Source organism: Ranitomeya imitator, chromosome 3 (genome assembly GCF_032444005.1).
Source record: "Ranitomeya imitator isolate aRanImi1 chromosome 3, aRanImi1.pri, whole genome shotgun sequence".
Taxonomy (NCBI): domain Eukaryota; kingdom Metazoa; phylum Chordata; class Amphibia; order Anura; family Dendrobatidae; genus Ranitomeya; species Ranitomeya imitator.
In genome coordinates, this window is record NC_091284.1 from 201,880,445 (window position 1) to 201,896,137 (window position 15,693).

At 41.6% G+C, this 15,693-nt stretch overlaps 1 protein-coding gene across 3 annotated transcripts in view; it reads right to left on the reverse strand.

Moving 5' to 3' along the window:
• Positions 1-235: 235 nt before the first annotated feature.
• The window catches only part of LOC138673126 (uncharacterized), a 35,778-nt gene continuing 20,320 nt past the window's right edge, over positions 236-15,693 (reverse strand). For all 3 annotated transcript variants that reach the window (XM_069761749.1, XM_069761748.1, XM_069761747.1), the window contains exons 4-11: positions 15,336-15,463; positions 14,042-14,093; positions 13,862-13,959; positions 13,180-13,319; positions 11,880-11,945; positions 11,630-11,676; positions 11,384-11,532; positions 236-1,240 (exon numbers count right to left, since the gene is read on the reverse strand). In XM_069761749.1, the coding sequence (XP_069617850.1) occupies positions 942-1,240; positions 11,384-11,532; positions 11,630-11,676; positions 11,880-11,945; positions 13,180-13,319; positions 13,862-13,959; positions 14,042-14,093; positions 15,336-15,463 (979 nt within the window). In that variant the 3' untranslated portion in view covers positions 236-941. The remainder of the gene's footprint in view (positions 1,241-11,383; positions 11,533-11,629; positions 11,677-11,879; positions 11,946-13,179; positions 13,320-13,861; positions 13,960-14,041; positions 14,094-15,335; positions 15,464-15,693) is intronic.

Sequence of the window (15,693 nt, forward strand, 5' to 3'; positions counted from 1 at the left end):
TTTTCTTAGTGATACGTTTCGTACCAAAATATCCCTTATTCATGTGCTACGTCTGTTTTAAATCAATGGACCTCCCAGTGTATTTCTCACCATGTCACGTCCTTTCAACCACTGACCTGTGGAAGCGCTGTGACGAGCGCGAAACGGCTGCCATCGGTACATGCACACTTCTTTGTATTGCACACCCCCGAGCCGTGTAAAGGCTTTTTATTATGATTGAATAAAGGAACCACATAACTTCAAGGATTGGCGAGTGCTGCTGCTTTTCTTCTTACTCGTGGATATATATATGTATATATATATTTATTAAGCTATATTTAAAGGGGTTGTACAATACTTGTACAACCACTTTTAATTCCCATTTGCATTTTTTTTTTTAAAAAGCCTAGACTCACCTATATGTAACAGGGGCACACTTTACATAGTTATGACACTCGAGCAACACAACCAATCGCCGCGTGGTGTTTGCCTCCCCACCTTTAGACGCTTAACAGGAAGTAAGCATTTCTGGTGACTTCCTGTTCAGCTTTCCAAGGCGGGTAGGAAAATGCTCTACGGTGATTGGTTGCTGGGCTAGCATGTTGTAACTATATAAAGTTGGCCCCTGTTACCTAGGTGAGTCTAAGTATTTTTTTTTTTAAAAGGATGCAAATGGGAATTAAAAGTGGGTGTACAAGCATTGTACAACCCCTTTAAATATATATACCTGAAGAAGTCCTGAGAAGACACTCTCTTGTGTGACTTCAGACATTGCTGGAACCATGCCAGTACCAGAGTTGAGATTATTTTTTTTGTTATGATGGCCAAAACAGCTAACACGTTCCCTTTAAGACTGAAAAATGCATATTTATGTTTTTATTACTTATTTAGATTATTATGACATAAAAATAACTCTTTGGCTATCCGACTGTTTACCAAAAACAAAATGTGACAATAGAACATTACACTCTCAAATTCTGTTCAATAAATGTATAGATAGAATTGGCTTCACTAAAGTTCTTAGGAATGTCTGCTTTCATTATCTTGAGTTTGTTCATAAAATAAGATGCTAGATGGATATAGCAAGTTGTGGCATTTTGAATTGTCGATCGATCCTCAAATGTTGTTCCATGAAGTTGTGTGCTGCACAGCCATCTAAAAGATTTATTTCCAACTTGAAAAGGCTCATCTGCATCACCACAATAGTTTGTGGCATATTCCAGGAGGTCCTTGTCAACACGTTGTAATTGATTGTTTGAACCTAAGAAAAGATAGAGTACAATATATGACCTAATGTCCAATCAGGTTGGTTGCAATTAATACATTTACTCCGAAAGTGCGTACAATTACACTGGCATATTTTAGCACCCATAACACAATTTTCCCATGATGAAGCAAGAGCGAAACATGTGTCGGGGCCTCGGCGTGACGCACAGGCAATTACATTATTGAACCATGGGTAAGAGGGTTTGTTATTTTGATTTATGGTAGCACTAAGGGCCTTTTTTTAACATATAGCTGGCTAGTGATATGTGATGTTATGATTCCTTGTCAAATGTATATAGACAAAGGAACTTGTGCATTATACACCTGCAAATGATTTTTTCACATAACGTAGCTCAGATTCACTAGTGTGTCCCGCTTTGGCTCCTTTTCTTTTTTCCACGTAGGTTTTCGGTTCAGGATATACAATATGGCTGTTATGCCACTTCAATGGATTTTTTTCCTGTTCTGATTATTACTTTTTGCCTGTGTGGTTGCACCATGGTTGCCGTGTCATTCCCTGGTTTTAAGCCATTATTATTCTGTTGTGTGATGCAATTTATTTGTATAGGAATTTTTGAATTTTATTGCCGTTATTATTGTAATAAATAAAGTTCTTTTTGCAGTTTTGTACTAACTGGGCTGTTATGACATTCTTTATTTATCTATAGATAAGTATGTTTACTTGATTAGACATTTAAGCTCCCTCAGGTTCAACATTGCCAAACACAATTTTCTATTAGTTTTTAGCTTTATTTCTTTGGGTATGGAAGTATCATACTTTTCTTACTTCCTTTGTGAAATCGGTTGATGGGAACTAGCTACTTTAACATTGTATATCTTTAATACAAATTCAACATGAATAAATAACATGATTTCATAATACAATAATAACTTTTCTTTAATGTCATATTTCAGACAAGTGATAAATTTAAAAGATAGTCAAAATTAAACTTTTGGACAAGTGTACCCTTTAATACAGATGTGTCACTTCAACAAATGGCATTCATCATGTACAGAAATATAATACAAGGCACTTAGTAATATCTTGTGATTTTGCATATTGGCTCCTGTGGGGGCTTGATTAATTTTTCAATCACATCATACACTGCTCATATCCAGGGATTATAATGAGCCTGGAATCCAATGGTTGTCATGCTTGTACACTACAACAAAAATATCCCTCTGTGCTACAGAAATTATAACTTTCTGTGTATGCCGACACTCACTGGACACCCACAGGAGGTGAGTCAAGACAGCGTCGGAGGTACTTAGCTGATCCCACAATATCATGGCAATGTATCGGCAACCCCTGATTGCGTCCTGGGGTCAGCGATGGTGGAGGGGAATGGAGCATTCCCTGCTGGTGTGTCTTAGATCGCGTTGTCAGTGTTTGACAGCGCAAACTAAGAAGTTAACAGAGATCTGCCTGTACATGAAGGTTGATGAGATCAGCTGCCATTCATGGGGAATGATATAAGCTCAGTGAGTGAGCCCACATGTAAGGGAGGCAGACAGCTAAGGACGTACTCCTACACTACATCCAATTTGGGAACATAACTTTTTGGATCTGTTCACTATTATCCTGTGCTATATGTGAGGCACTTACATTACAGTTTCCATCTATATCTTCAAAATGCGTGATTCAGGTGAAACCCCCCACAAATCCATTCACAAATGAGCTAGCAGACTTACTCTGGAATCTGTTCACCCTTTTAATCATTGCAATACTGTGCTGCTATCAAAGCTGCATTGTATGAATCTTCCGTGATCATGCTGCCCGTTACTGATCATGATGACCTTGGATCACGATGGTGGCGATCAGGCCCTCACGATCGAAGGGGCTACCGATCGTAGGAGAGAGGTAGCGCAATCCCTCTCAAAATTATATAACTGCCGCATTCCATACAGATCGCGTCAATAAGGTGTTTAAATCACAAGAGACGACACGGCAACTGTACTAGGTTGTGAGAGGCTAGGCACAGCTATCAGGAAAGACAAGTGCTTTTCAATGCAGTACCACATAGGCAGCTGATAAATTCTTGAAGATTAACCCCTTAGTGACGGAGCCAAATTTTTTAAATCTGACCAGTGTCACTTTATGTGGTAATAACTCTGCAACGCTTCAACAAATCCCAGTGATTTTGAGATTGTTTTTTCATGACACATTATACTTTATGATAATGGTAAATTTAGCTCAATATGTTTTGTGTTTATTTGTAAAAAAATATCAAAAATTTTAGAAAAATGTTAAAAAAAATTGCAATTTTCGAAATTTGAATGTTTATCCCTTTAATCCAGATGGCCATACCACAGCAAACCATTAATAAATAACATTTCCCTCATGTCCATCATTTGTAAAATGTTATTTTATTTTGTTAGCATTTTAGGAGGATTAAAAATGTAGCAGCAATTTTTCATTTTTTCAAGGAAATGTACTAAATTTATTTTTTTTAGGGACTTATCCATGTTTGAAGTGACTTTAGGGGTCTCATATATTGGGAAACCCCCAAACGTGATACTATTTTAAAAACAGCACTCCCTGACATATTGAAAACTGCAGTCAGGTAGTTTATTAACCCTTCAGATGCTTTACAGGAATTAATGTAAAGTGTTATGACAGAAATGAAAATGTGTATATTTACTACCTAAATGTCTCCAACTTCTGAACAGATTACTACAGCTGTCAGACTCTAAGGCCGCTATTTGGATGTGAATTGCCATGGCAAACATCAGGACCACACAATCATGATCTGAGGGCACCAATTTGGATAAAGAGGAAGCCCCCACAGTGTTAACCATTTATAATGATGTAGTCACTATTTACAGCATCATCTAAGGGGTTAAACAGACTTGGACTGTGCAAACAGTGATCGTGGCTGATGCAGCAAGTTGTCAGCTATAGTGTACAGCCGACAGCTGCTGGATTGTCACCTGTATGGGGAGGCTATTCTCTTATATCTCAGGTCAGTTAAAAGACGTATTGGCGGTCATTAAGATGTTAATCTTAATCAAGGAATAAGTAAATAAATTAACATTTGGCTGATAAATAGATACCACAGTGTTGAGATCAATGTTGTCCATTATGAGGAGAGTCAAGTTCCCAGTTGTGGACCTCAAGTATCTGTACTTGATCCTATTCCTTTTTATGCTTTTGCAAGTGACATAAGAGAAGGTGTACAAGTCTAATTGTACCTGTTTGCTGATAACACAAATGTGTTTAACAGGGTACATATTACTGTATGCATTATTAACATCGAAATATATTTCACTTGACTGTATAAATTGTCATAACAATGGAAAGGGCAGATCAATATGTCCAAAATAATTAACATAGTAAGTCCTCGGATTTTGGTCTGGTTCTGTTGGGGCAAATTCCTTAGTTGATGTAAAAACACATAAATCCATGCGACACATTCATTCCTGCACTATGACTGTCAAAGGTCGTTATTAGTTTATATTCCCATACTGTTCTGTCTCTCTTAGATTTGAAGCTACCTTTTAAACACAAGTAATTCCATGTCCATAATGTTATGATTTGGGAGACAGAAATGTATTGCCACAAGAAGATCCATTCTTTTTTCTCTTATTGTGTGGCGGTGAGAGTTCATCCTTGTTCTCAGTTTCTGCCCTGTCTCCCCCACATACAGACCCCCCCATTGGACATTTAGTACAAATAATTAGGTACACCACATTAGAAGTGGCGCAGCTGAAAGTACCTGGTATCTTGTAGTCTTGTAATTCTGCTTCATGTCACCTGTCTTTTCCATGTGTTTTTTTTTGTTTTTGTTTTTTTGTTCTCTGTGCTATATTGTGCATTCTTCTGAATTTGTATTAGTCTGTGTCCGATAAAGAGACCTGCGAAGTCTCAAAAGCTTGCAATATGTAACCATCTTTTCAGTTACCCATTAAAAGGTATTAACCACTGAGGACTCTCAATTCTAAAGATTTTTCCATCTCAGATAAGGGATCTTCTTCATGTTAAGTTACCAAAAGATTAAAAAAAAACAAAAAAAAACTGATGCACGTTATTGATTTCCAATGAACTCTCCTTGTGTGCTTGCAGAAGAGGGCAGTGATGTAACTACATGAATATTGATTCCTTGGGGAGTGGGCAGCACAGAAGTAAGGGATCACTCACTGTGATTGACAGATGGGGTGAATATTTTAGTTTTTTTTGCAGTTTACACAGGATAGGGGGTGAGTATAAATAAAAGGAATACATACACAGAGAGGGCTTCATCAGAGGAATAGGAAACACGGGTATTACATACCTGGTAATGTGTTTTTTCATGAGACATGACGGCACCACGAGAGGGGATCCGCCCATCAAGGACAGGAAACCTTCAAGATAAAAGGGGCGGCTCCTCTCTCCACATCAGTTGTTTTACAGAGTACGAGAGGAACTCCGCCGATTAGTGTACACAAATAATACATCCTATACGGTTCTATTCACCGATACCCCAGGGAGTGTATAATACAAATAATGCACCCAACTAATGACGTGATCTAAAGGGTGGGAATATAAGGGTGCCGTCATGTCTCATGAAAAAAAACATTACCAGGTATGTAATACCCATGTTTTTCCCATCATACATGACGGCACCACGAGAAAGTTACAGAGATTTGTATTCTCTTTAGGGAGGGATCACTGCTTGTAACACTCTTCTCCCAAATGTGAGATCAGAGGTAGCAGATAGGTCTAGCCTATAATGTTTAAAAAAGACAGGCCAAGTGGCCGCCTTACAGATTTGGTCGATGGCAGCATCGACGTCGCCATGGCCCTTGTGGAGTGGGCTTTCAGACCCTGTGGAACAACCCTGCCTGCACTACTATACGCTAGAATAATGGCCTCTCTCACCCATCTAGCTATATTTTGTTTTGAGGCTTTAAGGCCCTTCCTTGACTCCTGAAATGAAACAAATAAAGCCCTCTGCTTCCTCCAGGATTTTGTCATCTCTAGATACTGTAGGATACATCTCCTGACGTCTAGGCAATGGAGTCTCTCCTCTTTCTTGTTACTAGGATTGGGACAGAATGAGGGTAGGGTTATATCCTGAGCCCTATGGAATCTCGATACCACTTTGGGGAGATATGCCAGATCAAACTTTAATACAAACCTATCGTCCATAATTTGTGTGTAAGGGGGGTCAGCTGACAACGCGTGTAAATCCCCCACTCTACGGGCCGATGTAAGTGCCAGTAACAAAGCTGTTTTTAATGTTAGTATTTTATCTGAAGTTGTATTTAACGGCTCAAAGGGGCTTTCAGTCAGAGCTGTCAACACTAAATTTAGATCCCAAGGTGGAGGAGTAGGGTATGGAACAGAGTCAGCTCTACTACAGGCTCGGATAAACCTCACCACCCACCTATTGCTTGCCAGGTCAAAGTTGTATAGGGCTGCTAAGGCTGAAATGTGTACTTTGAGGGTACTAACAGCTAACCGCAGAGCTAAGCCCCTTTGCAGGAACTCCAGTATTGCCACTATCGGGACCTCCCCTTCCCGTATTGGCCCTGAGCTGGAGAGGAATTTCTTCCATACTCTCCCATGTCTCTTGGTCGTTACTGGTTTTCTGCTACTGAGCAAGGTGGATATTAAACCAGCTGAGAACACTTCTTTCTCTAGTAACGACCGTTCAAATGCCAGGCTGTCAAATGTAGCCTGGAATTCTGCGGGTGGTTGAAGGAACCCTGCGTTAGAAGGTCCTGGTCTTCCGGGAGAACCCACGGGTCTGTCACTGACATCACTCTCAGCCACAAGGGGGCTATCACAATCACTCTGGCCTTGTCTTCCCTGATCTTCCTCAGAACTGCTGGGATTAGACAAATCGGTGGGAAGGCATACAGGAGTCCTGATTCTATGCGGACGGCATCTACTGCCAACGGCCTGTCTGCTGGGTTCAGGGAGCAGAACTTATGAACTTTTTTGTTGGCTTTTGAGGCAAAGAGGTCTATACTGGGTCTTCCCCACATGTGTACTATCCATTGAAAAACGGACTTTTTTAGGGACCATTCCCCTTTCCTCAAGTGGTTCCTGCTTAAAAAGTCTTCCTTTATATTGTCCACACCTCGGATATGCAGGGCCGATAATGAAAGGAAGTGCCTTTCGGCTAGAGACATGAGTCTTGTGGTTATGTGCATCAGTGACCTCAAACGTGTGCCCCCCTGGTGGTTCACGTATGCGACCGCTGTTCGGTTGTCCGATAGGACTCTCACATGATGCCCTGCCAAGTGTGGAAGTAACCTCTCTAGTGCCTTTTCTATTGCTAGGAGCTCCCACTCGATTGAGGATAGATTTTCTTCCTCTTGAGCCCAGGGGTCTTGGACCCATTGTATGTCTGAGTGAGCTCCCCACACCCATGGACTGGCGTCCGTTGTGATCACTTTGGAGGCTGTATATGTCCAGGGAACTCCTTTTGGGGATATAGAAGTTTAACCGCTGACTTTATGGTTTCCATCTTAAATTATGGTATTACAAGAAATTTGTTGAGGCCTTTTAAATTTATTATTGTCCTCCAGGAATTGTCTGGTTTTTTTATGAGAAAAAAAAGGGGAATAAAATCCTTCCCTCCTTTCCTCTATAGGAACTTCTTCCAAGACGTGCTTGTCTAGGAGTGATGTTACTTCCCCCTCCAGACTGTCTTGTTTCTCTTGAGAGGACTGTACCGGGGTCTGCATATATCTTCTTGGAGGCCAGTGGTGAAATTTTAGTTTTAGGCCTGATCCTACAATCTGTCGGATCCAAATGCTGGATGAGATCCTCTCCCAAGCTGGAAGGAAGTGAGAGAGCCTCCCACCTGATAAGGACGGTCACTGGGAGGGTTTTTTGGTGTCTCTGGGGGATTTGACAAAATAGAAGCCCTTTCCTCCCCTGGGTCGCTTGTCCTGGTTGCTCCTGTCTCGGTCTCTATACTGCTGCCTTTTGAAATTTTGGCCTCTCCGAAAGGAGCGATGAAAGTGCTGAAATGGCTGTTTTGGAAAGTTTTTCTTTTTATCACCGGCTTTCTCCAATACCTCGTCTAATGCTGGTCCGAACAGGAATTTCCCCTCACAAGGCAAAGAGCAAAGCTTCATCTTTGCATGAGTATCCCCTGGCCAGCATTTAAGCCATACAGCACTGCATCCTGTGTTGGCTAAAGCTGCTGATTTTGCTGCTAGCCTAGCCGAGTCTTCTGATGCTTCAGCTAGAAACACAGCCGCTGCTCTCATTGTTGGTATTGCCTCTAGGATAGCTTCTCTGGGAACTTTTTGCTCTACCTGTTCCTCCAGGTTGTCTATCCAGATTTTAAGGGATCTGGCTACACAAGTGGCCGTGATAGCTGGCCTTAGTGCTCCTGCTGAGGCTTCCCATGCTGTCTTCAGGGAACTGTCCACCTTCCTATCCAGAGGTTCTTTTAGAGAACCTAGGTCCTCGAACGGCATGGAGGAATTCCTGGCAACGTTTGAGACTGCCACATCAATTTTTGGGGCTCTATCCCAAGATGAGGATGCCTCCTCTTCAAAAGGATACCTTCTTGTTAGGGAGGTGGTTATTTGGGACCTTTTTTCAGTTTTTTTCCATTCCCTTTTAATCAGTTCTTGTAGCTGTTCATTAACAGGGAATGACCTCCGTTTTTTCTTTTGTAGACCACTGAACATAAGTTCTTGGGCTGTCTTCTTGGCCTTCTCATCTACCAGCCCCATGGTAGAGCGAACAGCTTTTATAAGCTTATCCGTAGCCTCTGCTGGAAATGTATCCTCCTCCTCTGAGCTACTATCTGAGCAGCGAGCTGTATCCGAGTCCCCCTCTGACTCCGAGGAATCTCTTTGGGATGCTATTGAGGGGCTGGATCTGTCCCTAGATCTGGCATCCATGTCAGCTGTCTGTAATGCAGACTTTGGACTGGATCAGAGATCTTAGACTGTCCGTAAAGGAGGGTGTTTCCTCCGCCACAGTCTGGTTGATACACTCCTGACACAGACTTTTATCACAAGATGTCTTTAAAGGCTTTTTACATAAGGGACATTCTTTATTTTTAGTCTTCGCCTTAAACTTTTTGGGGACCTCCTATACTCCACCCCCCAATGTATGTAAGAAAAGAGGGGAAAGATGGAGGCAAGAGAAGAGAAAAGAACAGACATTAGCGTGCTGGACTTTCTCGAAGTTTACTCACCACTCGGACGCTTTCAAAGTACGGGTACCGGATCCGGAGGTTGATTGGTTTTCTCCATGTCTCCCAATGAGACTAGGGACCCCTCCTTGGTATGCCGATCCGTCCGTATGCTGTCCGAGCGGCTTCTGGTGCTACCATGGCGGGTCTGGCTCTTTTCGCTTGAGCGAGACCGCCTATCCTGTATCTCTTGCTGTGGCATCAAATGTTCTGGTGAAAAATTCTCCATCATACACACCACCACGCAACAAGAGTAGTCACCTTCAACCTGACCTGGTTTAGTGACACAGGGCAGCGCATCTGGTTCGTTTAAATAGATTCCCCTTTTTTTTTCCCTAATGGATCACCTGGTTGATCCTGCCTTTACTGGTCGCTTCAGAAATCAGGTGTATGATCGCACCTGTCATGAATGATTACCTGGCTGATCGTGCCTGCACCACTTCTGGTGCTCCTATAAGCAATCAAACACCTGGTTGATCCTGCCGCTGCAAGCGCAACGCCTGCGCTGTATAATTATGCCAGAGCGCGCACCCGGTAACCACTTCCGGTGCGCGCTCACCATTTACCTGGTTGATCCTGCCATCTGAATACCACCGACGGCCTGCGCGCCCACCCGGACGTACTTCCGGTGCGCACTGCTGAACTGTGCTCCAGGCGCATCACTTCCGGTGTGCGCCGCCTTTTTCGATCCCCCTGCCCCTTAGCTCCCAACAAATGTTCCAAGTGCTACCGCCGGGTAATGCGTGCCATGTGCGTACCTCCATTTCCGGGTACCCGGCGCCGGCTGGAGGGAGGCTCGCAACGCCGACGGTGTCCACGCCATGGATGACAGGAAGATAGCGCAGCACTTACCCTCAGCGTCCCTCATCGCCAGACACTGCTCCATGCTTCTCCCCTCAGGTACCGACCAGGAAGGAGGGGAGGGGAAGGAGGGAGGGGGAGACTTGCTCTTCATGCTCGACAGGGAGGGCCCCAATACCTCCAAGGAGCTTACCTAGCCCGGGCACCGATGTGCCTCACGGGCTGCATGGCCACCATTAGTCAACAGGGGGGGCACCAAAAGGTGATCCCCGTGGACAGCAGGATTTCTAACTCGACAGGGGGGTAGAAGCGCCACCTGCGGCCCCCCTGGAGAATCTTCACCCGGGCGTTCACCTCACGGGCTGTGGCCATGCTTTGCTCAAGGGGGCATGGTATACATTGACCCCCGAGGCAACTACCGGTACCTGACGATGGGTGCAGTAGACCAGCGTCTGCCCAAATCCACCCGACCCAGGCATCCTCTTCTATCTTCATCAGAAGTCTTCCATCTTGAGGGTTCCCCGTCAAGGACAGGAAACCAACTGATGTGGAGAGAGGAGCCGCCCCTTTTATCTTGAAGGTTTCCTGTCCTTGATGGGTGGATCCCCTCTCGTGGTGCCGTCATGTATGATGGAAAAAATTAGATCCGATACATACTTTTTTTTGACCTGACAGATTCCCTTTAAAGAACTGAATCTGTTTTGCCTCAATGAAAGAAGGGAATGGGTGACCAAACTAAAACAGTTAAATATGTTACATGACAAAAGAAGGAAAGTAGTTAAAGGCTTGAAAGCTTTACAGATATTTAAAGCAGAAATAATGTTCAGGGGGTTATTTTGTCACTAAAACACCTCCACGCAGGAACAAGGAAGCATCGACCTTAAGATACTCACGGGAAGGACCAGACTAAAAGTCTGGAAGTAGTTTTAGACTGATACATTAGTTCATATACTTACCAACCAGCGCTGATGTTAGATAGTATTAAGTCGACAAGAAGTAAATTCAAACATGTCTATGATACGTGCAAGTCTATCCTAACATAAGTATTAATGTAAATGCAGACTACTGGGGCCAGGGTAGTTTTTTCAATTTTAATTTTGTATGTGATGCTCCTTTCCAATATACAAATAAAACACAATTTAAAAATATTTTTTAATACACAAGTGTATAATTGAAATGAGTAAGTTTACCTTCTGGTGGAGAATAATATAATAGTTCTGGTTTCCCAAATGGGCCAACAACACCTCTTTGTTTTCGTATGTTGTGGTTGTTCCACTCCATAGCCTCCAGTTTGAGTTCATTTTGTATCAGCTGCAGAAAGCTGAACTGCAAACAATGTCTGAAAAGAAAGTCTCAAATTTATTTTAGATACTGAGGGCACCCCTGTCGATTTACAAGTAAAATATATCTATATATATCTTCACAGTAGAACTTACATGTGGACGGGGTTTGATATATCCAAAATGTCACTTCCAACCATTTTCTACAAAAAGGAAATAGTAATGTATAGTAACATTTAGATATATAGCATTATATGTGACTGAAAAATGTGCAGTGTATAAGCAATATGTGAATTTTCCATTGTATAATAGACAGTTTTCTTCATATTCATTTTCCTTTATGAAAGTTATGTGTAAGTTTGATAGGATGTTTTCATAAACAAAGTATGAAAATAATTATGTTTACCTCAAATCTTTCTTGCCATAGACAAATCCAAGATTTTTTCAAATATGAATTAAAACATTCTGCTCTCTAAAAAATAAAAAAAGGTAATTAATTTCAGTTATATACATGTACAAAATAATTATGCAATCATTTTAAAAATGACATGTCTTCAGTATAGTTTATCATTATGACACCATGCAGTCCAAAATTACTTGATGAGTAATGTAAGCAGTGAGTGGGCAGTGATCAATAACAAGTGGGTTTAATGTGGAGCACAAAGAAGCTTGGACACACAGAGACAAACATATATAACACAACTTTACAGGTCAATAGCTAACTAGAACCTATTGTTCAGGCACCCTCCTATATGGGAAGTTTCTTTACTTACCGTAGGCATTGATCTTATATATAAAGATCCCATATCTGCCGAATAGTGGATAATTATGAGATTAGTGGTTGTCCAATCATTGGGACCACCATAATCACAAGAACAGGGGCCATATATCTTGGGAAGTCCCTATCCTGAAGTGGATAAAGCAGGAATGACATGATAATAGAATAATTTCTGTGGGAGTTTTGAAGATGGCAATTGTAGTGCTTGTATTATTAGGGTATGTGCACACAATCAGTGTTTGCCACGTTTTGGGCATATTATGTTTTTGCTACATCACCAACATTTTTTGTTATACAGGTCGAATGCAGTGGATGGACGTATACATATATCAAAAGGAATAGATATTTCCACATATAAAAAGTTGTAGTTCATGTTAGCTATCCAAGAAGTATCAGTTCTTATTGCGGATATTCACATGCTAAGCATGCCGAGATGAGGAGACTTAAAGCCGCAATACTCCTCTGGGAAATATGCTAATTGTCTCTTCAGAGAGGAAGAGGACTAGAACTCTAGTGCCACCTCACACTTTGCACTGATGAGGGGCAGTACCCCAGAACACAGTGTCTGCAAATTGAGATTCTAGTTTAACTTTTATCAGAAGTCATGTGACAAGGCTCGTTAAAGGGTCAACATTGACTTCTAGGATTCCCAATTCCATTAGGTGGCACTACTGTTCTAGTTCTCTTCCTCTCTGAAGAGACAATTTGCATACTTCATGTTAGCAAAATGTGTTTGAGTTTTGGCAGCCACCTCGCATAAAAATTAAAGAATCATGACTTTTTAATCAAATTCAATGTAAAAGTTAAATCAAATAGAATTAACAAGTATACTTAAAGACAATAGCAATAATTTTGTAAGAATGGTACACAAGTTTCTCATTAACATTTGTAAATATACTGTCACAAATTGCAAACATATAACTGTTACCTGATTGTGCACAGATTTTCCATATCGAAAACTGTTAATTCCAGCCAAACTGTCACAATGGCGTTGTCTAAATGAGGTCTGCAACAATGCCACCAATTTATTCTCTTTTCCTCTGTCTGCCCTCACAAGTTGAGGACAACCTTAGAAAAGAAAAAAAATGATAGAAGGAAATAGTTTTTACATGTTAAAATAATTTAGAGTTATTACATTTAGGAAGAAAGGTTTTTGATGTAAGGAGTTATTCAGATTTCAAGATTGTTGGAAAGGAATGATTTCCTTAAACAAGCTTTCAGAGTATTCAATAACTCTGACCTATCTCCAGGATAGTTCACTAGTAAGATATCAGTGCAGAAATCTATCTCCCATCAACCCAACCAATCAGATGTTTTCATAGACTAGTTAGTGCCATGGCCTGTTCCAAGGACAACAACATCACACTCATGATATAGACGTAGTTCAGCTCCATTCAAGCAAATAGGGATGAGCTACAATATCAAGCAGAGACGCTGACAATGTATTATTTAAGCTGCAAGGAGGTTGTGGCGCTTACCATAGTGATACAGCCTATTCAGAGTGTTAATTGTTGGGAGCACCAAGCTAGAATAGTCTATGAGAAAGCAGTTTATCAGCTTTACAAATAATGTTACTCTATTAACAGATTTTCTAAATTAGTAAACATCACCATTTTCTCGAATAACAGCATCCAGATAGTATCTCGCTATGAATCCAGGTTTTCGGTTTGAGGTTCCAGCTTGTAACCAAATGATGCGACGGGAAAACCTATATAAATATTTAAATACGGCTTGTTTACTTTTGAAATGAAATCCTCAAAAAGTTAAAAAAAAAAAAAACTATAACTTACCCATCAATACCCAAGTGAACCCAAATTCCATAAAATTTTAGCTTGTCATTGCCTGAGGAAAAAAATATAGACATTATATGCCCCTTTTCACATGTGGAGTGCTATGGAACACATGGTGGCGCAATAATTACGTATATACTCGTGTATAAGCCAATTTTTTTAGCACCTTTTTGTTTTTTTCTGAAAACGCCCCCCCTTGGATTATACACAAGTCACTGTGCAGAAAGCTGGCAGGGCAGGGGGCCACGGAGCAGCGCCAGGAGCCGGCGGCTGTGGCACAGTGACAACTGCATCTGCAGCCGCAGGCACAAGACATCATACTCACCCACCTCGTGCCATCTCTGCATCTCTGTCCCTGCATCTCCGTTGTCCCGGCAGCTCTCCGCTCCTGTGTTGAGCGGTCACGTGGTACCACTCATTAAGGTAATGAATATGTCTGCATCTCCAATCCCATAGGCGGAGCGCATATTCATTACTTTAATGAGCGGTAGCACGTGATCGCTCAGCACAGTCAGGAAGAGCTGCCGGCGCCGTGACAACAGAGATGCAGGGGCGATGATGCAGCAATGGCGCAAGTAGGACAGGGGGGGATGTGATCAATGCATAAAACGATAGGACGGTGGGGGAGCCGAGCCATGAGGGACCGGGGGAGCAGATCCATGAGGGACGGGGGGAGCAGAGCCATGAGGGACCGGGGGGAGCTATGCATACAACAGGGGGAGCCACACATACCAGGACAGGACGGGGGAGCCACATACCGGGACAGGACGGGGGAGCCACATACCGGGACAGGACGGGGGAACCACATACCGGGACAGGACGGGGGAGCCACACACCAGACCAGGACAGGGGGAGCCACACATCAGACCAGGACAGAACAAGTGGAGCCACGCATCACAGGACCAGGATAAGGGGACAGTGCATACCGGCTTATACTCGAGTCAATAAGCTTACTCAGTTTTCCATGGTTAAAGTAGGTGTCTCAGCTTATACTCTGGTCGGCTTATACTGGAGTGTATACGGTATATATATATATATATATGTATATATACACACTGTATATATATATATATATATATATATATATACACATACACACATACATACATATAGAGATAGATAGATATATCTATATATACACACATACATAGATAGATAGACATATATTTGTATGGATATATATATATATATATATATATATATTTATTATATATATATATATATATATATATATATACACACATACAATGTGTGCCTTTATAAGATTGGATATCAAGTAGAAAATAAAGCTTACCATCTATATGCCAAACATCATTGGGACCTTTCGAGAAATAATTTTTTCTCTCTATTTTGCATTTCCCTGGTGTTCTCATCCGCAATCCAGTAGCATCAAATTGTTTCATTGCCTGATTTACATCATTTCTGTAAATGCAATTATATATGCATTAAAATATATTCAACGAGTTGCTATTATAAATTGGGTTATTTTTCGCTCATAACACACTTTTGGGTACAAAAAGGAAATGTGACTTATGAACCAAAGGAGTCAGGCAGTGGGGAAGTGTTGGCCTCTTGGAGCAGTGGAGCTATTAGCACTGTGCCTGAACTAGAGACAGATAAGCAGTGAGAAGGGAAGTATGATTCTTACCTCT